General features: G+C 37.8%; 1 protein-coding gene across 6 annotated transcripts in view; it reads right to left on the bottom strand.

Annotated features, from left to right (window-relative positions):
* Window positions 1-206: 206 nt before the first annotated feature.
* Window positions 207-24,228, bottom strand: part of SMAD9 (SMAD family member 9) — a 95,452-nt gene continuing 71,430 nt past the window's right edge. For 4 of the 6 annotated variants that reach the window (XM_007495349.3, XM_007495348.3, XM_007495347.3 and 1 more), the window contains 5 exons: window positions 23,890-24,147; window positions 18,225-18,335; window positions 15,637-15,858; window positions 9,272-9,528; window positions 207-4,586 (listed from right to left, as the gene is read on the bottom strand). In XM_007495349.3, the coding sequence (XP_007495411.1) occupies window positions 4,443-4,586; window positions 9,272-9,528; window positions 15,637-15,858; window positions 18,225-18,335; window positions 23,890-24,147 (992 nt within the window). In that variant the 3' untranslated portion in view covers window positions 207-4,442. The remainder of the gene's footprint in view (window positions 4,587-9,271; window positions 9,529-15,636; window positions 15,859-18,224; window positions 18,336-23,889; window positions 24,148-24,228) is intronic. The other 2 variants (XM_056794781.1, XM_016421903.2) reach the window with 1 other exon arrangement.

Genomic DNA, 24,228 nt, shown 5'->3' on the forward strand with positions numbered 1-24,228 from the left:
GATATTATTTGAACTGGCTACCTCACAGGGTCCTTGTGTGGTTAGTTCTTTGTAAACTATGAATTTTTATATAAATAAAAGCTATTCTAATTCTGACCTTATTATCATAAAAGTGGTGTCATCTTCAGTTGACATTGGATTTTACCCATTTGCTTGCCAGAGTGTGATTTCAATGAGATTGGGAACAAAAGAAATCAGATGAGAGAGAGAGAGGTACAATAGTCTTTATTCATAAACAATCGGATCAACAGATCATATATGCACTTAGAAGGCCAGCTACACTTAGCTACTACAGCCAAAGGTTCTAGGATACCTAAACGGAAACAGCTTTTCAGATTTTGGCATTAATTTTAGCTTACACAGCATTGGACAGGATCACCTCCTCTTCTCATCAAGTTTAACTGTTTGAATATTGTTAGGAAAGACATGTTTCGCATGACAGTTTCTAGTTCACCTAGTATATGTATAGTAAATACTAGGGATGTAGTCCCAGTGAAATAGGAATGCCAGGAAAATTGGCCTAACTGAAAGATTCAACAAGGACTATTTAATATTTTCATCTTTTTTTACCCTTTGGCTATGGGAACAACCAGTTTCTTTAAAGACACTAAAAACACAAGGAATTCTACATTCTTGGTTAGCAGATTTTTGTGTGTGTGATTTACAATAAGTATAAAAGCTGAAAGTAATTGTGTATAAAAGTGGCATTTTAATAGTTCCAAAGCACTGGCAACTATTAAAATATCATTTACTTCAAACAAATACTTCATCCCCATTTTTAAGGGAAAATAACTGACTTGAACCAGAGGATAAACACTCTGAGTGCTGTGAGCAGGTCATAGTATCATTATTCTTTCTTGGTATGTGTCGTTTTTCCATAGCAACCTGAAACTTGCTTTAAATTGCTGCTTCATATAAATGCTTAAAATGACAATCTACAAAAATCTGCCTTTAGTGGTGTCCCTTTAAGAGTCATTACATTTTGGTAGCAACTTGGAGTTATTAATTTTATTTGGGGCCAAATAGCAAACACTGGTTTATGGCAGCAAAAATGATTAAAATTTCCATATTTCTCACCCACATTGATCAGTGTCAAAAGTGACTAGATGACATTTCAACCACTTTAGATAACAAATTGGGAATCTCAGTTCTTTGCTGCAGAATTTATAGGATCTAGAACTGGAAGGGACTTCAGAGCTCCCCTATTCCAACTCTTCCCCAGCAAAGCAGAACTGAGATTTGAACCTAGATCCACTGGCTCCAAGTATAGTGGTCTTTCCATTGCAGCTTTCCTTACTGTCTCACTCAGGTCCAGTTCCACAGATATCTTTGGGGGATTTTTGTGAAAGTTTATAAAAATGACATGTAAAGTAGAAAGAATACTGAAGCTCAGGCATAAAAGTCTTCAGTTCAAGTCTTGACTCTGTACTTTCCTAGCTGTAAGACCTTAGAGAAATTATTTAATCACTCCAAACCTCAATTTCTTTATCTATAACATAGGGGAAGTAATTCCTACTATCTGCCTGACATTGAATTATAGTGAGAAAAAAGTTTTTTAAACTGGAATAACATTATCCATATCAAATGATAAACTATACTGCATATGTACCTGGATAATGACATGTGACACTTTTGATTTTTAAAGTAGGGGCTCTTAAATTGATATCTGTGAACTTCTTTAATACAAGGATAACTTTCGACATAATTTCTTTATAATCCTATATGTTTTATTTTATGCCTTTTAAATATAATTCTGAAAACTTACCAGACTGCCCTTGGGGTCCATGACCCACAAAAAGGTAGAACCCTTGATTTAATATCACTTAATTCACTTATGCATTATTGTTGGAAACAGTTCAAATAAAATAGCCTTTTGACTAAAGTATCTTCTTTCAGCAAAACTATCATTCTATCTTTATAGATGCATCTGCTTACCTATAATCTGTTCCTCAAAAATACACTATCTAAGCAACATGAAGTTGAAAAAGCATGTTGGAGTCAGGAAATACTTGGGTTGAAATCTTGATTTTTCCATAGACTAGTTTCATGGTAGGAACAATAAGTCTACCCTTTGTAAGTAGCTCACAGGGCTAAAGTAAGGAACAACTGAGATAGTGACCATGATAAAGGATGTTGTCTATTATTAGTATTATTATTAGATAAGGGGAAGACTATGGAAGGATAGTTCCAAAGGCATACTAACATCAATGGGTTATCAGCTGAATGGTATGGCAGGACTTTGTGTTCTTTGGTTAAAACATATTAACAATTATAAAATTTAAATTAATGTCCAATAACTGCAAGTATTATATTTTATAAGATTTATTAGCAATCACTTGAAGTAGAAGAAATACAAGAACAAAAGTAAAAGCCTGAGAAAAGCCATGTGAGTAAAATTCTCCTGCCTGGCACTCACCCAACCACCACAGCCGCCTTCCCAGGAGCAGAGAGCGAGGGTGGATCTGCACAAAACTTATATCTTCCCTATGTTAGTATGTTAACATAGAGACATAAATGGGATGCTGGGAGAGAGTCCTGGGGAGCAAATTCTAATTACCCAATCCCCCCTGTGATTCCATTGAGAAATGAGCATGTAGAAATCTCCCAGATTTACATGCCTAGTTTCCCCAATGAATCAGTACACATAACCAACTTATATCTCTAAAGATTTTTAACTAGAGGTACATACAATATTGCACTTTCTAAGGGGGAATTACAATACAATGGAGGCAGCATAGTAGAGTGGGAAGACTACTGAACTTAAAGTCAGAAGATCTGGGTTCAAATCCTAGGTTATATGACCTTTGGGCAACTTTACTTTTCTGGCCCTTCATCTCTGTAGAATAAGAAAGCTAAACTAGAAGACTTCTAAAGTTCCTTCTAGCTCTGAAAGTAATATAATTATTAAGCATTTGTGAAAAATATTTCTTAAATGATGCAGTGCTTAGTTGGTGGGGTTTTTTTCATAGTGTGTAATGAAATTTTAAACATGTCTTATTCTTCCACTTAGAGAGTGAGAACAGTGTACAATTTTTAAAAGATCTTCCATTATTCAGCAACTCCTCTTGTAAGGGTTCGAGGGCACACTGAAGTGATTAACATTTTATGGGTGAAGTGTTTGGTGGTCACAGCAAAAAAGAGAGGCTACAGCAAGTTTGGGGCTGAGCCACAGCAGCGTTGATGCGAAGAGCCCTTCTGCTTCACAGATAGTCACTTTTGCAAAACATCCTCATAGTGTTTTGCACACAGTGTGTATCAGCTGGATGGCTACTACTGGCCAAAGTCAATGGCTGGAGAGAGACGGAAGGCATGGAAGGATCAAGACAGAAGGACCAACCTCCCAGAGGCTGTACTGTGGCAATGGAAATGTGGTCCTTCTTGTAGGGCTAGTTATGTGGTCCCTCCTTCCATGACAACTGGTCTTCACTCTCAGTGGCAAGGCGTAGAAAGAAGACCTGGCACAAACACAGGAAAAAGGGATTTATTTCCTCGGGGTAGGACAGCTTCTAGAGCCAAACTCCCATCTGATCTAAAATTGATTGTGTGAGCCTTGGCAAATCACTTATATCTGAGTCTTCTTTCCTCACCTGTAAAATGGGCATCCTTTTGCTACCTACCACACAGTGTTATTGTGAGAAAAGTACCTTGTCAATGTCTAAGTGATATATAAATGAGTTATTATTATTATTATGACTACCCAATCCACAGCATGTTCTTAGCAACTGATTTTTTCCGTCCATTTTCTCTGAGTCTCTTCCTAGATAAGAAACTTTACTATGATGGATTACAAGAGAACAAACTCTAAATCTCACAGTTCCAGTCTCTTTTCCCATCACAACTTAAATTCTTTTTTAAATGCACCACTAATATCAGCAGAATATTAGGGGTAGTTCTATTTCAGAAACAAAAGATGTCTTTGACTTATCTTGTAAGATTTGTTTTATGTTCCTGATTTGTTCTTGCCAACAGCACTAAAAGTGGAATAATTTTAAAATATGTGGACTTGGGTTTTTTGTTTTGTTTGAAAATGTTATTTGCTTGGTGCTGCTGGTATTGTATATTTTCCGTATAAACAGTTTAACATATTCCACTGACCCAGAACATTCCCAATGTCTCGTAATGACATGAGAGATAGCAGCTGCTTTTCTCATTCTAGCAATATCCTACAAAATCTATTGACACAATGTCCCTCATTGTTTCCTCTGACAAAAGCTGATTCTTAACATAGCACAGACACAATAAATCTGACTTCCTAATTTCATTGTATTGGCATCCTTCTAACTTGAAAGCACAAAACAGACTGTGAAAAAAAATATGGCTAGTATATCATTTGTATTTATACATATATTTAGAAACTTCAGTTAACTGCAAATATGAAATGATATAAGCCACTGCCTGCAATAGCATCTATTCTATTAGAAGGGTAACTTTAGAGATCGCTGTTAAGATACTGAAGAAATGGGGTTATGCGGTGAACCCATCTGTGTGAGAACTTTGTCCAGCCACTGCAGTGGTCCATGAAGATGAATCTCAATCCAGCAGGGTGTGCTGGTGACATCCTGACGATGATATTCAGCTCCCCAGCCCTGAAAAACCAGAATGTGGAAAGGTGAGTATTTCTGGTTTGACCATTAGCTGCCAGTTACAGAACACTTTTTTTCTCTCTGTCATCTCGTTTTGTGGTCTCTGTTCTAAAGTCAGATGCTGACAGATTCCCACCAAGCACCCCTTCTCCCAGCAACATGTTGCCATGGAAAACACTAAACTAAGTCAAAAGATCTGAGTTCAGATCTTAACTCTGCCACCCACTCCCTGAGTGATCTTAGGCAACTGGACTTCAGTTTTCTCAACTGTAAAAACATCCTCTTTGGTCCCTTTCAGCTTTAGGGCTACAATCTTAAGAACGGTGAGCTTCTGGAGCAAAGGAACATATTTCACCCTTATTTGTAACCCCTTCCTTATCTACTAAAGTAGCATGTGGTAGCAATCAATTCGTAAGCATTTATTAAGCACCTATGGTATCCCAGGCATTATGCTAGCTAGGTAGTACAAAAGAGAAAGCGATTGAGTAAATTAAACAAAAATTACTTGAGGAAATAGCTTTAGATCAGTGGTACAAACTCAAATAGAAATAAGATGCCTGTAGGTCACATCCTGGTTTAGAGAACCACAAATTACAGTAATCCCCCCCCCCCATCCACAGTTCCACTTTCTGGGATCTCAGTGACCCCTGGTCAACCACTGGGTCCCAAGAACACAGACACAGGGGGAGGCAGATGGAGCGAAGCAGCCGCCCCCTCTCTCTGCCCTGGAGGTCTGCCTGCACCAGCAGCCTGCCAGGGTGGTGGCAGTCTCTCCGGGAATCACTTCTTCACCTTTCACTTAGAGGAGGGTTTTTTGGGTGGGGACGGGGGAGTTTTGAGAGTCCTCGAGGTACTAGCAAGGGGAGAGAGCAAAGTATGTATAATCACGTATACTGTACTTTATTATTACTGCATTTAATGTTGGCAGTATCTATTATTTATCCAGACATATATATATATATATATATATATATATATATATATATATGCATATGTAAGGAAATCACATTATATATATTGGGTCAGCAGGTGTTCACTTATGTGTGTAGCTTCAGTCATTCTTGGTAGGTCTTGAAACAAGGCTACGAGGCCCTACTGTAATGTTATCTATGTTGTATCATATTGTTGCTTCGTTAAACATCCCCCGATTACATTTTACTCCAGTTCAGGCCGATGCAGGCAAGTTGGACGCTTCTGGTTTAGAGGACCTTCTAAGCTTGAAATCTAGGATTAATAGAATGGCCAAAGGAGAATCCGTCCTTGGGACCTGCGGAGTCCCTTCCTGAGCCCAGTCCAAGAAACCACGGGGAAATCTGGACTGGGCAGGAAACACAGGCTGTCCCTATAGCTTTAAGCTTTACTAACATGAATAACCTAACAGTGCCCAGGACTTTAGGGACACCCTGCTTATGCACACTTCAAGGACTGGCCCTCTACTGGCCACCCACCTTATACTAAGAAAACTAAATCTTAGCCTGACGAGGTACCAATGACAGTCAGCTCTTCAAAGGTCTGCCTCCCCACTTGCGGGTTCCCAGGTCCTGTTTCTCCTGCATCCGGCTGGCCATTCCCTATTTATCAATACCAACAGGTGGGCAACGTAAATGAAAAGAGATGAAACCTCAAGCAAGTCCATTTTGTGACCTGAAATCAACATCCTGCAGTAAAAGAAAACTTCCTTTGGAGGTTGGGGGGGATCTAAAACACTAGCTGAAACGGCCTCCTCATTCCTGACGAACATCACGTTCTCCCCATCCCCACGACTGGAGAGGATGAAGAATCTGACACTCCGCCATCTGGCTTTGTTGTTGTTTTAATCACGGGTGTCGGAGAGTTTAAAATATGTTTATAAAACATGTTGTTTTTCCCATCACGAGCAGTTCATTTTCTGAGTTATGTAATTACATTAATCTTAAAAGTTGCCTATCTTGAGAAAGACATCGAATGACCTGGTGTTGAGACTGTTGAGTGTGTATAACCCACACGATATTATAGTATCTGTTCATTATAAGGACAACAAAGAATAAAAAATATGTTAAAATAATATAAATATGTTAAAAATATGTTAAAATAAAATAAAAATTAAAAATATGTTAAAATAATAATGTTAAAAGAGCACAAGCGAATGGCTCTGAAACAGAAATGTGCTGCCCTCTGCTGACTCTACAGGAAGTAAGAATCTTGGCATGTTTCTATGCTGTCCTGGACTTTAAAATACCCGTAAGAGCATTTGTGTGCACAGAGACTAGAAGGGGGCTTTATTTTTGCCACCAACAAAAATAACGCTTACTGAGAAGCCATGCACTGCTGTAAATGAAACTCTTGCTGCTTACTTTCACATTTCTCTTGAACAGATAAATGAAAAAGGCATTGAGATGATAAAAGAAAAATTATTTTTTAAAACAGGAAAAGACTATTTTAGAGAGAAACTAGCTCTAAACTGGACCTCAACAGTATGACAGAAAGTGGGAGAAAGTGAGAGAGAGCTTACAGGGGTCAAAGAATTATGGAATTTCCAAGTCTGAAAGTATACCAGAGGCCACTTCATCCCCCCAGCAATGATCCAGCCTCCTTGTGAAAGGGAGCCCAGGACTTCTCAAAGCAGCTGATTCTACTTTGGGGCACGGCTGATTTTGAAAAGAAACATTTCCTTCCATCAAACCTTAACTGATTTCCCTCTAACTTTACCCATTCATCCCAATTTTGCCATTTTAGGCTAAACAGAAAACACCTAACATCTCTTCATATAACAACCCTTCAAATACTTGAACTCGGCTAATATTACCACCTTCCTTTACTTTGAAAGTTAAATATCCCCAGTGTTTGGTACGGATTAATCCTCACACAGCCTAGCCCTTAGGCCTTCGCCATCCTTGTCACCTTCCAGATACCCTTGAGCTAAAATGGAAAACCAGCCACCAAGCACAATATTCCATATGTGGTGTGAACAAAGTGCGATGATCACCTCCCATGTTTTTGGATATTACTAATAGTAGTATTTTGTATAGAACTTTAGGATTGGAAAAACACTTCCCAAATATTCTCATTTTATCCTCACACCAACTGTAGGGTATAGGTGCTATTATCCTTATTTTACGATGAGGAAAATGAGGGAGACAGAAGTTGAGTGACTTGCTCAGATGGTATGGCGAGGATGGATTAGAATTCAGATCTTCCTGACTCCAGCTCTAGCCCTCTATCCATTGCCTCTCTTGGGCTGAATTCACTATTTTTAATTGCCACCTCACTGCTGACCCATATTGTTCCTTCAACACACTATACCCCCAAATGTTTTTCATTAAAATTGTGTCAACCTGCACTTTCCCAACCTTATGGCACAAACTGGTTTTCTAAAAATCATTTCATCCTTTTTTGAATTGATTTGTTATTCTAGCTTTTGATAGTCTTTATCATTCTCAACGTTATGCCTCCTACAAATTTGCTAAATTCACCATCTATATATACCTTCACCTCACTGCCAAATATACTCTTATACAAGGTGGAAGACAGATCACCATGCCCTCCCTCTGAGCAATTATCTATTATAGGTCTCTCCATCTTGTCAACAAAGATGACATGAGAGACTTCATCAAATACTTTGCTAAATAAAATTTGGGTAAATCCTATTTGTGGCATGTTCCTAATCTAATATCCCAGTAACTTTATCAAAAAAGGTAATGAAGATGCATCTGCCATCACCAATTCTTAATGAAATCATTCTGGCACAATGATTAACACTTTAATTTGTATACATTTATATCTTTAATGCATTCTCAAATTTTGCCAGGGTCTGAAGTCCAGTTCACAGGTCTAGTTTATAGAATCTACTCTTCATTTATGAAAATAAGGAAAATATTCACTCTTCACCCTTCTCCAGTCCTGTGTCACCTCTTCTTATTCTCTACGATCTTTCAAAGATGAGTAATAATCAAATGCCCCAATTGTCTCACTCTACTGGGGAGTCATTTATCTAGGCCTGGGGTGATTTAAACTCATCAAGTTGTTCTCTTACCATTTCCCTCCTTATCTTGAATTTCAGCTCCCCCATAACCATTTTGTGCTGTTTTTTCCAGTCCAAAAATCACCTTCGTTGGTACTCCTTTCCCCCCAAAATAGAAGCAAAATAAGAGCTAAGGTCTGCCTTCCTGCATCATTTGTTATTGCTGCCCCCCCACTCACCCTAAGTTGTCCTATTTCTTCTTTGGATCTCTTTATTCCCTAATTTAGTTGAAAATCTCTTTTTAGTTACTCTTACCATTTGTCTCCAGCCTCAGCTAATTCTTAGGTTATCATTAGAGGATAATGTCACTTTCTTGTATACATCCTTCCTTACCTAACTTTGCTTCCATCCTCTATAGATCTAAGCTGGTTCCTGAATTTTCTTTGCTTCTACACTGGTCTTTTTCATCAGTGTCTTCTTATTTGCATTTCTTTCTGGTTGAATTCTTCAGAATTTCACTTTTGAATTTTCTATCTCCCCTCAGCTAACTTCTCCTATAGAATTTTAGTTCATCTTTTCCTCTGAATTATTTAAAATCTATGTTCTACAACTCTAGGGTCCATGACAGGCTATGCCTGGATTTCTTCTTCTTCCACAGTAGGAATCCAATTAGGAAATTATCACATCAATCAAGAAAGATGTGTTTTCTGTGTCTCATTTTAGAAGTCTAAAAGAAAGCAACCCTTACCTTAACAAAACTCATTCGAATAGTGCACATCTTAGTCAGCTCATAGACGACTTCAAAGCCATGATTAACTGACTGAGCAAGCAGCTGGGCAAAGAGTTGATTGTTGAAAATCTTCAGGCTACAGCCACTGGGGATCTTGCAGACAGTGGCTGGGTGAAATCCATGCTGATAGTTGCAGTTACGGCTCTGTACAAAAATGCTGCTATCACTTACACATTCGGCATAAACTTCTCCCCCAACATAATACAGGTGAACACCTACAAAGATAGTGACAAGAAAAAAAAATTCAGAATAATACAAAAAATATGCTCTCATTCATAATTTTAGACTTCCTTTTGGACAGTATCACATTTAATCACACACATTTTCACCATAATTTCACCATAATCCACATAATTTCTCAAAGCCCAGAATTTAGTAGTATAGTTATAATTTCACATATTTCCAAATACTTGCTTAATAAAGAAAACTGGATGTGACATTTATTCTAGTTATAAAAAATCATGCTCTAGAGAATTTTAAATGAAAATGCTAGTTTCGTATATTCTAGTAATTTAAAAATCAATTTTAGTTTATAAATTCTCAAATTAATATTATTAAAGGGCTACAAAATGATCTTTATGCTCACTTATAATACAGATGTAATACAAATTTACAGTTACAAAAAAGAAATTTTATATGGCTAAGTATGTGTTTATTTATCTATATGTCCTTTTAACTAAAATTCAACTTACCTAAATCTAAAGTCAAATATATCTTTTTATCAAGTTACTTTAGATACCTGAGATTAATATACAAGGAAGAATCTTGGAGTAATCAGTATTACACTGAAATTTGTTTTCTAAATTAGATTAGGAAAATTTGAAAATTGCCCATAAAGGAAATTTTTTTGAAATTTAGTCCATTCCAGGGGCAGCTAAGTGGCTCAATGGATTGAGAGCCAGGCCTGGAGTTGGAAGGATCTGGGTTCAAAAAGAGCCTGACACTTCCTAGCTCTGTGACCCTGGGCAAGTCACTTAGCCCCAATTGCCTAGCCCTTACCACTCTTTTGTTTGAAACTGATACTTATATCAATTCTAAGATAAAAGGTAAGGGTTTAAAAAAAAAGAATCCATTCCAACTTTGAAATTCAGTATTACTTTAAATGTATTTAAAGAGAGAAACTGAATTTTAAAAGGGGATTTTTTTTTACTATAAGGAATATTAGATAATGGAATATTATTGAGAAATTTAATTAATTTCCCTGTCTATAAATTTTTAAAGAATAGAATTGATTGCAATGGTCGAAAAGAATTTCAGGCAATTATTAGATGTATTCTTTTATTCCTTACCACTCAAGGCTCCCCACCACCACCACCTCTTTCTATCTCTTTTCTCTAGTTAATCCTTTAGTTACTTGAACACTACTGAATCTAACACTCTCAAATTTATAGATGAAGATGAAGAAAATGATGTCTGAAAACATTAAATGTTTCAACCAAGGTCACAAAGTTAGCTTATCTGCAGAAGTGGGAGAAAAAAATCTTTGATTTTCCTTACTCCTTAGTCAATAATATTCTACTATATCAAATGCTTCACTACTTTTATTTTTCATCTTCTCTTTTCATTCACCATTGCTTATAATTTATAACTGTCATTGGGATCCACAGGCATGATACAGATTCATTCAGAGCACTTAAGATCAAAAAAGTCCTTTTTTATGGTAGGTGATCAAAGAACTACTTATATTTGAAGCATTTCTTGTCAGTATGCCTGGGGAATGCATACCAATTTATGACAAGGGGAATAAAAAAAGTGGGGTTTCATTTTAATACTGGTGTGTATTTTTAGTCTATAATAGTGAGGCTTCATTTTAATAGCAATGTGTAGATTTAATCTATCAGGGAAGATTGTTTTTTGATCTTCATAAAAGATGGAGTATGGGCTTGTAAATGTTTTGTTATTTACCTACAAGACTCAATTAAATGACTTCTGGTTATAAAATTCTTTTTTACCTAATATGTATAACAAATAAACTTGTCTATCTGGGTCTGATCTACAATATTTTTATTAATATCTTACTTATATCCATAGTTTATGATACTTATGGTAGCAAAAGCTGTGGAAATATTTTTTGGTCCTATGTATGGTTTCTTTCCATTATACCTAGAGGGCACTTAGAAGACAAGGGGGGGCGGTACTCAGCAGCTTAAGAGTGATGGACAAATGGATATTTAGTTACTGCTGCTGAGGAAGAGCATGCCAGGATACAGAATTACAATCTTTGGCAAGGGGCAACTCATCTGCAATGGATCCAAATGGCCAAATGATTTTATTTGAATCCTATTTATATCCTGAAATAAGAACTTGAAGTTTGAAGCCCTTGATTGAGTCAAAGGTTAAGTAAGAAGGGGGGAGGTACAACTCATTCTTTTTTCTGTGGTCTATTCAACAAAAAGGTCATGCCTTGCTGTTTTCCTCCACAAAATGGACTGCTTTAGTGGAATGGTATGTGCAGACTATAAAAGGACAATGAAGAAATGGAATTAGTGAATAAATATCATGCATTACATCTGTTTAGCTGAGAAAGAAAGTAAATGAAATTATAGCTGAAAAAAAGTAAATTGAAATTATAGCTAAAAGGGAACTGGATGAAATGTTTTGGTTGTTGCTATTGTTTTTAAATTATAAAGAAACTCATACATGTTCAACAGCAAAGGCAATCTGAAAACTGTTATCACTTTAAGGAAATCTGTAGTTATCTAATATTGTCCACCACAAGGAGGCAATGGTTCATTAGCTTAGTATCTTCCCTATAAATGGCAGAAGCACAGAGCAAATCTATCAAGGGCACCACTTCTTAAAGTATCATTTTCTAACCAGAATTTCAACAATTTTCCCACAATAAAAATGTGATAATAATTGCAAAAATAATACTTAGAGCGGCAGCAAAAAATATCTCTTGCAACAGCCACATGTTTGAAAAACAAACATCACAGATATTATTGCATTAATCCTCATAGCAAATGTGGGCTTTTGCAAAGTGAAGCTGCAGGAATCTAATTACTGACAACTCAGAACCAGATCAGAATGATGCTAATAGCTCCTCTAGAGAAAAAGACAGTATTGGCTGAAAAGATTATTCAACAATTCTCTCTAATACAACTTTGTTCATAGCCAATCAGCAAACACATCTTCTATGATGACTACTTTCATACTACTTTAGAGAGAAGAAACCTAAAAGATAGTTTTAAGTGACTTGCCTAGGTTAAGAGGGAGAATATAAAATCTATTACGTGAGACTATAATACTTTAATTCTAAGACAGCATCGCTGCCTCTAAAATCAAGTGGAGGGTTCTTATGCTTGACTAGTACTAGTTATTCTGTGGCTTATCATGGCAAATCTGGTTAGAGAATCTTGCTAATGAGTCTAAGGCCATGTATTCAATCCTCTAATAGCAGTTAACTTTTGTTCCTTTGCAAAGTTATAGGCATCAACCTTAATTCTAGCCAGTTTTCTTGAAAATGTATACACTTGACCACAAGATTAAGTAAATGAATGCAGGTGAATCTACCATCACAATTGGAAAAACAACTCCAAAGCCAATGATTTTCTAGCTTTTCTGCCTTAGCCATATGAAAGACTTCAATGTCTGTATTATTTTGAAGTAACCTCAATACTACTGAATCTTAAAATAAAATATCAATTAAATAAATATCAATTAAAATATCAATTTCCAACTCTATGACAATGATTCTCATGTCAGCTTGTCCAGCCCTAACCTCTCTCTCAACTTCCAGTCTCACATCTTCAACAGCCTATTGAACATGTCAAATGAATGGTCCTAAACACATCTCAAATTCAATATGTCTAAAACTGAACTAATTTTCCTTTCAAGCTTTCTTCTCTTTCCTATTACTGTGAAGAGTGTCCAGTTACTCAAGCTCATAACCTAGATGTCATCTTCAACTCCTTCCTCTCGCCACACCAATATCCAATTAGTTGTCAAGTCTTGTTTCTATGTTGGGAATGTCTCTTGTATACGCCCCCTTTTCTCCTTGGACACTGCCTGGACTCTGGTGCAGACCTTCCACACCTCAAGCCTGATCCATGACACCTTTCTGGATGGTTTCCCTGCTTCAAGTCTCTCCCACTCCCAACCATCTTCCACTCATCAATCAAAATGATCTTCCTAAAATACAGGTCCAGCTGTGACATCCTCATGTTCAATAAATTCTAGTGGCTCCCTTTACCTCCAAGATCACATGTAAAATCCTGTTTGGCTTTGAAAGCCCTTCAGAATCTGGCTACTTCCTACCTTTCCAGGCTTCTCATACCCTACTCTCCTCCATTTACTATGTGTTTCAGTGATACTGGCCTCCTTGCTGTTCCTCTCATGTGTTCCTCTCAGCTCTTACATCTCCCAAGGCTGAGCATTTCCACTGGCTGTCCCCTCTTCATGGAGCCCTCTTCTCATCTCTGCCTCCTAGCTTCCCTAGTTTCCTTCAAGTTTCATCTCAAGCCCTGTAATCTGCAAGAAATCTCTTTATTCTTGGTGTTTCCCTTCTGAGACTATGCCATATATACATATATATATATATAATATATAGTTTTATGTATATGTGTATACATGTATAAATGTGTGCAGGTATGATGTATATCTTGTTTGTACTGTCTTCCCTGGTTTCCTTTAAATCCCAAGTAAAAGTCTACTTTCTACAAGAATCCTTCTCTAATCCTTACTTTCGGGTCTTTCCCTCTGTTAATTATTTTCTGTTTATCTTGTATATAGTTTGTTTTATATGCATTTGTTTGCATGCTGCCTCCTCCATTAGATTGCAAGCTCCTTGAGGACAGGGGCTATTTTTTGCCTCTTTTTGGATCCCCAGTGATTAGCACACATTGCCTTGCATGTCCTCCCCCACCCCTTTAGACTGGGAGTAACCTGACAGTAGACTTTGGTGTTTCTGGCTATCTTTGCATCTCGAGTGCAGAATGACTGGCACATAGTAGGTGCTTAATAAATGCTGTTGAATGATTGACTTTAAGACTACTTACTAGTTTTTCTAATTTGTCTGAGATCTTGAGTTCTAGGGAGAATGTATATTACTCACTAGTTTACCCTAGCTGGTTCCTATGCAAATAGAAATCTGATACACCTGAACTACATTTACCCAGCATCTTTCCTCACTTTGCATCCAGACGTTTGGGAAGTAAGTTGGCTGGAAACCCTGCCCTTGGGGCTTCTCTGGCAGCTTTACCCTCTCTCCCGGATGTGCAGTCTGGGAAGCTTTCTTTTTACTGAGGCTATTCTTTTCTTTGCTTCAAGTTATTACTATTAAATCTTATAAAAATAATATTTGGAGTATTTGGATATTAATTTTTAATCTTACATTCCTGTTGTATGGAGGTAACAGCTTTCGACAGATTTATACAGCATAAGGTTTGTTTTGTTTTCCCTCTGTAGCCTTAGCAGAGGCCTAAAGTGTCATTAAATGCTGCCATTTTGGAAGAGAATGCTATGCAAAGTTTTGCCACTTCATTCCTAAAATTTGACAAAGAAGATATTTTCCTGGCTAGAGAATGAGCTTTGTCCCGATGGCCAATCAGCCTTCTCAACTATGAGATTCAAAGAAGAACCATATCACATTAAAAGTTCTCTGCCCAGTAATGATTAATCTAATAAAGAAAACCAAAGGGGGCAGCTGGGTGACTCAGTGGATTGAGAGTCAGGCCTAGAGACAGGAGGTCCTGGGTTCAAATCTGGCCTCAGATACTTCCCAGCTGTGTGACCCTGGGTAAGTCACTTGACCCCCACTGCCTAGCCTTTACCACTCTTCTTCCTTGAAATCAATACATAGTATTGATTCCAAGATGGAAGGTGAGGGTTTAAAAAAAAAAAGGAAACCAAATTACTTGTTCAATAACTAGCTTATATTCAATGTTTTTCCAAGTTAATAACTGAAAAAGAAACCTAGCTACCTATAAGTGGTCATAATCCAGAGAAACCTTTGCTTCAGAAGTTATCTCAAAAATCACTTTTAACCAGTTCAAATAATGACCAAGTACTTGTGCATTTATTCCAATGACACAGCACGTTCACATCTAGCATCTCATTTGTCACCCAAAAATTCTAGGAGATAAATTATCACATAGATATAAGGTATCATTAAACCTATTTCCTACATGGTGAAACCACCAAGACAGAAATGGTGACTTGTCCAAGGGCAAATCAATCCTAAATGGTGAGGCTGAAGCCTAGAAGTCCATTCACTTGGCTTCTAAGCCCTACTGAGTTCTCCACTATTTTATACCGACACTCTACAGATGATATCTGTCTATTGCCAAGTTCACACTCATAGGGACGTCAACGTTTGTTCTTACCCTTTCCTATATGTCTCCGAGTATTTTCTATTGTTGAGTTTCTGTTTACATTAGAAAGAAGTCCAAGACAGAACCTGTTCCTGTTGTTTGAAGGATCCGTGAATCCATCTATGAGTACACTTCTAGAAGAAGCCTGAAAAGTCTCCCCAACTCGGTTGTTGAGTTCATAGTAGGCAACGGAACACCAGTGCTGAGGCTCTTCATAACAAACGGGCCGAAAGTCTAAAGGAAAAGAAATCGGGTTATGCATCCCCGTGGTATGAGGCCGTTAGCTGGGCTTCGTATTCCAGGACCCAGGGAGTCAACCCTTTGGGCAGCAAGTTTGTGAGAGGTGCTGCCGCTTTATTCTTCTCTCAAATCTATCATTTTCTCTGGGGTTTTAGTGGCAAATGATGACTTGCCTCTAGCTAGCTCAGTTGATTCATGTCCCGGCCAGAGGGCTCACGTCTAAATCTTCTCCATGGCCCAGAGAGCTTTGTTCCGTCCCACCCATCAACTCCCAGCTCCAGAGGTTAAACGTTTTACCAGGGCAAATCGCTCTCCTCTGTTGGAAATACAACTGAAGACAAGTGGCCTAGCAGAGGTTCATAGTGTTATTTTTGTCTTTGAAAGACAATGAGTGAATGTTTATAGGAAGCAATGATGGTGGACATACCATTTCCCAAACAAGAATCCAGAATGGGGAGATCAATTTGGATAAAGAACCAATCTGAAAATCTACCCTGGAATGAATGAATGTACAAGAAAAACTGTCCTCACTAGCATAGGTTTCCATTCTCCTTTTTGCCTCATGTATAGTATTTACTCATCGATGGCTCGTAGCAACTTCAAAGAAAAGTGATTTCTTTGAGAATCATAGAATTGGGGGACTAGAAGGTACCTTCAAGGTCAAACAGCCTGACCCATCCTCCCACATGAAGCCGACTTTGACCATTGTGGCCAATAAGATGCTTGAAAGTAAAATGAGGTAAGTGGCTTTGAGCAAAATCTTGAGATTCCCAAAGATCATCTGATCCAACCCTTGATCTCAGACACATTATATTACTGTCATCTCCATTTTACAGATAAGGCTACCAGAGTAGAAGAGGGGTGAATACTCAAATATTTTGCCATAACTGACATTCTAGTTAGGTATTTTTCTCCAAAATACTCCCATTACCTTTCAAGAATCTTCACTTAACAACAAGACTCAACGGGATTCCTTTAGGTCATGGGTTCTTAACTTTTTGTGTCATGGTTCCTTTTGGTAATCTAGTGAAACCTATAGACAGACCCCTCCTCAGAATAATTTTTTAAGTGTGTAAAATAACATGCATGGGCTTACAAAGGAAACCAAAGGTAAGGGAAAAAACTACATACATGTATATAAACATAAAAATTATATATATTGTTATATATATTATATAAATAAACATATAAGACTATAAATACATATTTCATGGAGTCTGTGAACATGAATAGGAAAAAATATATGTGTGTATATAGTTATATGTATGTATTAGGTTTTTTCCCATTCTGTTCACAGACTCCATGAAATCTATCCATGGACTCCTCAGGGGGCTGTGAATCCAAGCTTGAGAACACTTATTTTTAGACACTGAAAGTTGTCTTCGGAAGTTAGAATTTGGACCCATGATTAGAAACTACAGGGAGAAAGATTTTTTAATTTAATATTCCTATCAATCAGAACTGCCCCAACGTAGAATTGGTTGCTCCAGAAGCCTACCACAACCTGAGGTTTTTGGACAGAGGCTGGATAACCACTTGTGAAGAAAATTTCATGTTTCAGAGTGAAAGACATCGGAACTGTCTTCCACCTCTGAATCTGTGAGTTATTAGAAAATCATAGCATCATCACAAAATAATGGAAGGGATTTTGGCAACCATCTAGTCCAAGGACTTTATTTTACAGATACAGAAACTGAGAGCTGGGAAACAGGAGGGTGACTGGCTCAGGGTCTCACTCTAATAAATAACAGTGGAAGGGTTCAAAACAAAATCTTCTAACTCCAAGACTAAAAATGCTCTTTCTGCTATATCACTCTGCTTCCACACCACTAGAACATTTAAAATAATTAAGTTTCATAGGAATCCAATAGTTTCAGAGTTGAAAAGGGTTATAATAAGAGGTATAGAAAAAAAAACTTTCCATGAAATTTTCCAGGAAAATATTTGCTACCTAAAGAGAAGTGATGCTTGAATAAATAAATCTGTGGACATTTTAAAGAATGTGTTTTTGATCCTCAATAATTATTGGCAAAAATTAGAACAGACTTTCCTCACTTACAGTAACACATTAACCATACCACTGTAGAGATATTGAAAATGATAAACTTATGAGCACAACAATTAAAATGAATGATTAACTTATTCCAAGAGTCCAGGTGACAAAAAAAAAAAACAAAACCCAAACCAGTCCTTGCTCTGGTTTGGAAAGGCTATCAAATTGAAATTCGAAGTCACAGCAGCCCCCATGGAAATAATGTCAAATAATAGTGCTTCATTTTTAGAGGGAAAGCAAGGTGAGGATGATAAAGACCTACTACCAAAAAGTATCAGTGTTTATAGTGCTTCATCCACAAATTTACCTCCATTAGGCAATGACAACACTAAATGGCTGTCAGCTGAGGCATCTAGAGGTCGTCCATTGTGGCTCCCTGGTGTTTCTGTGGCATGATAAGGTGGGGGTGGTGTATCAACTACAGGGAAAAAAAGCAATAAAAACAAGGGAAAAATCATCATATCAACCGATTCTTTAAAAGCAGAGTGATTTCCCCCTTCTTTGCAACTAAACCCCCACGGGCAATGTCCCTACAGGAGAGCAAACAGTTAAGGCTGAGATGGTGCTTGGCATTGCCAATAAGAAGGGAGAAGAGACCTGCTACTCTTGGATTCCTGGTAAAGAAAGGGTTGGTTGACTTCCCCTTGGCTTCAGGAATTGTCAAAGGATGGTGATTATTTCAGGACTGTCTTTTCACATCTGAGTTGATGGAAAGAAGATGTATTTTTCCTCAGTGACAAAACAGGGTAATAATCTGCTTCCTAACTGACTGTGTAGGAAGTAAGTTACAGATGCTTTTGGGGAAATTTATTATTATATAGAATCAGAGGTAGTCTTGAACTCGGATCTTCTGACTCAAAATAATGGACTTTTTCTTTATACTTTGCTTCCTCTCTCTGGAACCTGGTTGTATCTTGTGGATGAAAGAGCTGTGAGTGAGATTGAAGGGTCAGTTGTCTTTACACAAATATACATAAAGGCTACTATCCACAAAGAGTCTGTAGGTAGGCAGAAAGGTACACATGGATTGAGAAGAGAAATCTCTTCTCTATATTTGGCTCACAGATAAAGTCCTGTGAGAATGGCACTTAGTGGCATTAGGTACATGCAAAAACTTTCTGAATTGAAATGAATGGAAGCATTCCTGGGGTTGGCAGAAGAGAATCCAGACCCAAAGTTGTAATAAGAAAGGGGCAAGGTGAGAGCTTGTTGAAGGTCTTTGTACCCCCAGAGCTCAGTCCACACGCATTCATTAAGCATGATGTACCTGAAACTATGCTAAGTGCTGGGGATATAGATACAAGCAAAAAGAATTACAGTCTCTGCTCTCAAGGGCAAGTTGACATTCTAATGTTTTTGTTGCTTAATTGTGTTTGCCTCCTCATAATCCCATATGTTTGGGGATTGGTTTTTTTTAGCAAAGATAATGTGGTAGTTGGCCATTTCCTTCTCCAGTTCATTTTACAGAGGATGAAACTGAGGCAAACAGGGTTAAGGGACTTGACCAGTGTCATGCAGCTAAGTGTCTGAGGCGGGATTTGAACTCTCATTTTCCTGACTCCAGGTTCAGCATTCTGTCCACTGGCCCACCTGGCTACCCAGTTATTTTATATTACTAGGGGAAGACAATACATGACAAGGAAATGAGAAGTATGGATGATGTGGGCCCTTCTTCAAAATGAAGGTTTAGAAGGAATTCACCAATGGGAGAATGGGTCTGCAGGGGCTTGGTAGAGTGCTTAGCACTTAATAAGTACCTAATAAATACTTGGTTTCTGTTTCTGAAACTGGATCTTCCTATCTCACTCAGGCACACAATGCCAATATAAATCAGCATGGAAGCTCCAATCTGCTATTTTTTTTTCTACCTTGGACCAGTCTATCCCATCTTGGGCAGCCTGGTGACCCTTTATTCCAACTAATTTATTATTTTGTTGATTGTCTAGACTTAAGAAAGTGATGAAGTAAATGTTAATAATACAGATTAAACTATAAAAGTGTGTCCTACTTTTTTCCCAGAGAGCTAGTTGTTAAACATTTGCCAACATATTATCTCCCAGCAACAAGGATTACAGACATGAGCTACCATATCTGACAATAAATGCTTGGGGACTGACTAACTGGGTGATCCAGGGGTGAGACCACTATAGCTCGAAGGCTAGGAAGTATGTGTTCTGAACTTATAGCTCTGTACCTGGGCAAGTCATTTACTCTCTCTGGCCTCAGTTTGCCATCTATAAAATAAGAGGGTTTTACACTAGATGATTTCTAAGGTTCCTCCTGCCTTTAAAAATTAGATAATTCTAAATCTAATTAGCTCCATATCATCCAAAGAGGATGTTTGTTTTGAGCTGAAAAAACAATTGGTAATTACTTTTTCAAGAAATTTAGAGAAAAATGGTTTCCCAGTTAGCTTAAAACTAGGATTTGACACTGGAAAAGTAAAGAAAGACATCAAGTCCATTAATTTAATCAAAGATAGAGTTCAAAGTCAATGTACAAACAGCTTTAAGTAGTTGTTCCATGAACTAAGAAAGCCAATATAAATAATACTAGATTTATTTAGAGAGTTTTACAAATAATATCTAATTTTATCCTCACAATAACCCTGGGAGGTATTTTTATTATTCCCACCTTCTATGTCATCATATAATTTCCTTAATATATAATTATTATATTCCTCCTGAGAAAAAAGATCCAATATTCTTGTTATACCCTAAAATGAGTGTTTTCCAAGCATAAGCTCCTTGGGGGTAGGGACTATTTTTTATTTTGTCTTGTATCCCAGTACCTTTAAGTAGATGCTTACTAAAAAAAATTTTGTTGAATCAGATACAGGTCTATCCTGAGGCTCTTTCTTTTCTCTCTTAACATTCTATTATAAACTCTCCTTCTGTGTTATCTCACCTACTCTGAGGATTCTGGCAATCAGCTCTATATGTACGTAGAGTTTGTACTTCTTTGCAACTGGTGCAGACTTTCCTCTGGAACTTCACTCCTACATTTCCAACTGTTTAGGAGGCATGTACATTTGGATTTCACTCTAGAATTTTATACTCAAAGGGGCTCAAACTGAATTCATCTTCTTCCAATGAATTTAATTTTTCTTTCTAATTTTCATATTTCTATTAAAGATGACTAGCTGTATAATACTATTCAAGTCACTCTACCCTGTTTGCCTCAGTTTTCTCATCTGTAAAATGAGCTGGAGAAGGAAATGTCAAACCAGTATCTTTTCCAAGAAAACACTAAATGGGATCACAAAGAGTAGGACTTATCTGAAAAGACTGAGGAACACTAGCCATATCCTTTTGGGGTTTCACTCTTGTATTTCACACTCATTGGTGCTCAAACTAAATTCAACTTTTCCCATGTGAATGTAATTTCTCCTTCTAATTTCCATATTTCTATTTATTATCTACATTATAATTCTCCCAATGAGCCAAGCTTGAAACCTTTTAATTATTTCGTGTCTTCCTGTTCCCTGATACATATTCAGTTGCTGGATATTACTGATTTGTATTTTGCAGCATCTCTTGAGCCCATTTCTTCATTTCTCTAGGCAGTCAGTTCATTTAGTGGATAGAACCCTCAGCCTAGAGTCAAGAAGATCAGAGTACAAACCCAGCCTCAGACACTTAATAAATAGCTTTGTGGCCTTAGGCAAGTCACTTAACTTCTGTCTGACAGTTTTCTCAACTGTAAAACGGAAGTGATAATAGCACCTACCTCCCAGGGATCCCAGAGGATCAATGAGATAATATCGGTAAAGTTTTTAGCACAGTGCCTGGCACATAGTAGGGTACGTAATCATTTTTGTTCCTTTCTTCTTTCCTTCCCAGTGAAACATTTCTACTTCAGATCTTTATTATCTCATGCTTGGAGAGATAGTGTGGTAGAAGGGAGAGCATACAAGATTTAAAATTAAGAGAACCTGGGTTCAAATACTATCTCTACAACATCATGACTAGTATGAATTTGGGCAAGGCACTTATCCTCTCCAAGCCCGTTTCCTCATCCATGAAATGAAGGAGTTGGACTAGATGATCTGTGAAATTCCTCTGACTCTAAATTTATTTTCATAATGACTATTACAAAAATATCCTAAAGGGCAGCTCTATTACTACCCTCTCCTACCTCCAATCCATGTTGAACACCACTATACATAGTTATCCCTAGTGTTCATCACCCACTAGGGCGCTCCTTGAAGTATCATTTTGATTATACCACTCTCCTACCCAAAAACTATCACAGGCTCCTCATTTCTGAAAAAATCAAGTCTCGATGGTCCGGCAATCCATGAACATCACAATTTAATCTGATTCCAATCTACATTCTGGGTCTGATCTCCCACTACTCCCCTAAATGTCAAAGAATCTCAGAATTGGGAGAGACCTCAAAAAACCCATCTTCTCCAATATGTACCAGAGCATGAGACTCCTCCACAATGTAACCATTCAGTGGTTATCTGGCCTCCACTTGGAGTCCTCCAATGACAGAGAACCTACTAGTTCTACTTTTGGTCGACTCCAGTTGTTGGAGAAGGTTTTTCCTTACAACTTTAATCTGCTCTTCTGTAATAGCCAACCCTGGTCCAGTTCTACCATTGGGGGCCAAGCTGAGCAGATCTAATCTCTCTTCCACTCTTAAGAGGGTCTTCTGTTCCAGTCACCCTAATTTCCATGCAACAATGTCTATTGGATAATGAAACAATAAAATATTCTTGCATTTAGTACTAACTGCCATTTTCACTTGTCTCTAAAGAGTCGGTTAGTTCATGATATTTTTCACCTCAACTTCTTTTAGATGCATCTAGTTAAATACCTCGCTTAATTACTTTAGCCAGACACACAATTCCTCTCCCAGCTGGGCTTCTGAGCCTCCAGACTTTCCCTACCATGACTCAGTTGCTATCTCACCTTGGAATTTTTCCTGCTGCCTGAGATCTTCTCTTTGAGTTTCTTCTGGAACCTGCATTATGCAGACAAGCCCAGGCTAGTCATGCTTCCTTCCCCTCCTGCCTGACTTTACCATCATAGCCCCAGGCAGGTGCCTCCTCCCCATGTTCTGCTTCTCAGCTCCCTTAATGTGTTATCTCCCCTGATTAGAATGTGAGCTACGTGAGGGCAAGGACTATTTGCAGTTGTACTCCCGTTTCTAGCACATAATAAGTGCTTAAAAACGTGTTTTTTTTTTGCTTTGTTTATATATGCTTTAGTGTGGAAAATATGAATTGTTGTGTTATTTCTTCTACTTAAATAACTAAAATACCATTTGATTATGCTACATTCCTGCTCTCTTTGCACTGGTGCACATGGAAGATGTCTTCCCAATTTCCCCAAATCTCACTGACTCATTTCTTGGTTTTATACCAACAGAACCAGTTGGTTATCTAAGAAACTATATTCTTAGCTATATTTGATGACCTATATTCTATTTCCTCTCCTTAAAATCCCAAATTAACACAAGAAACTTGCAGACACAGAAATTGACCTTTGATTGGTTTAAAGGGAAGCAAAAGCAGGGATAATTGCTAAGGCCATTATATCCTGAATTCCATGCTGACCGTTTTGCCCCTGATTTCTTGATGGGAATTTTTTTCCTCTTCCTATACCTTATGTTAAAATTCCTGAGCCCTGAAATCCCTAAATCCCTAAAGATGTTATCACATATTAGTAGAATTCTCATGAAGAATACTTAGAATCAAAACAGGTTTGACTTCTGCCTCTACCCACTTACACCCTATATGACCTCCAGCAAAGTACTGACTCCTCTGGTATTTGTTTCTTTATATGTAAAACAAGGCATTTAGACTGAAGAACCTCTACAGTCCCTTCCATCTCTAAATATCTGATCCTATGATTTAGAAATCCTTAGAGACATATAATCATACGCTCTGATGGCTTTTAATTTTCTCTATAAAACAGTTCTCTTGGCCATTCCTTCCTCATCTCTCTAACAAGTTTTCTTACCTGTGAGTTGATATGGACTCCCTGGCCCAGATGAACTTCCTGGGGAATGAGGGTAGCTTACAGTGCTGGGAGATGGCAAGAACATGTGGCTGGGCGATGATGAGTAGGCAGAGCCTGCGGGCTGCTGAAAGGACTCTGGATAGGTAGCATTATGTGGCATCAGGGGCTCACTGTGGAGGGATGCATTCCGAAACTTGGCCAGAAGACTGAGCTGGGGGTTAAACTCACTGTGTCTTGGTACAAGCACAGGAGGAAGCACTACAACGAGAAAGAGAGACTGCAGTTAGAACTGAACATTCTCCTCCATCATTAAAGAATAATATCTTTTCCCTTCAAAGA

The sequence above is a fragment of the Monodelphis domestica genome, chromosome 4, assembly GCF_027887165.1.
Source record: "Monodelphis domestica isolate mMonDom1 chromosome 4, mMonDom1.pri, whole genome shotgun sequence".
Classification (NCBI taxonomy): Eukaryota; Metazoa; Chordata; class Mammalia; order Didelphimorphia; family Didelphidae; genus Monodelphis; species Monodelphis domestica.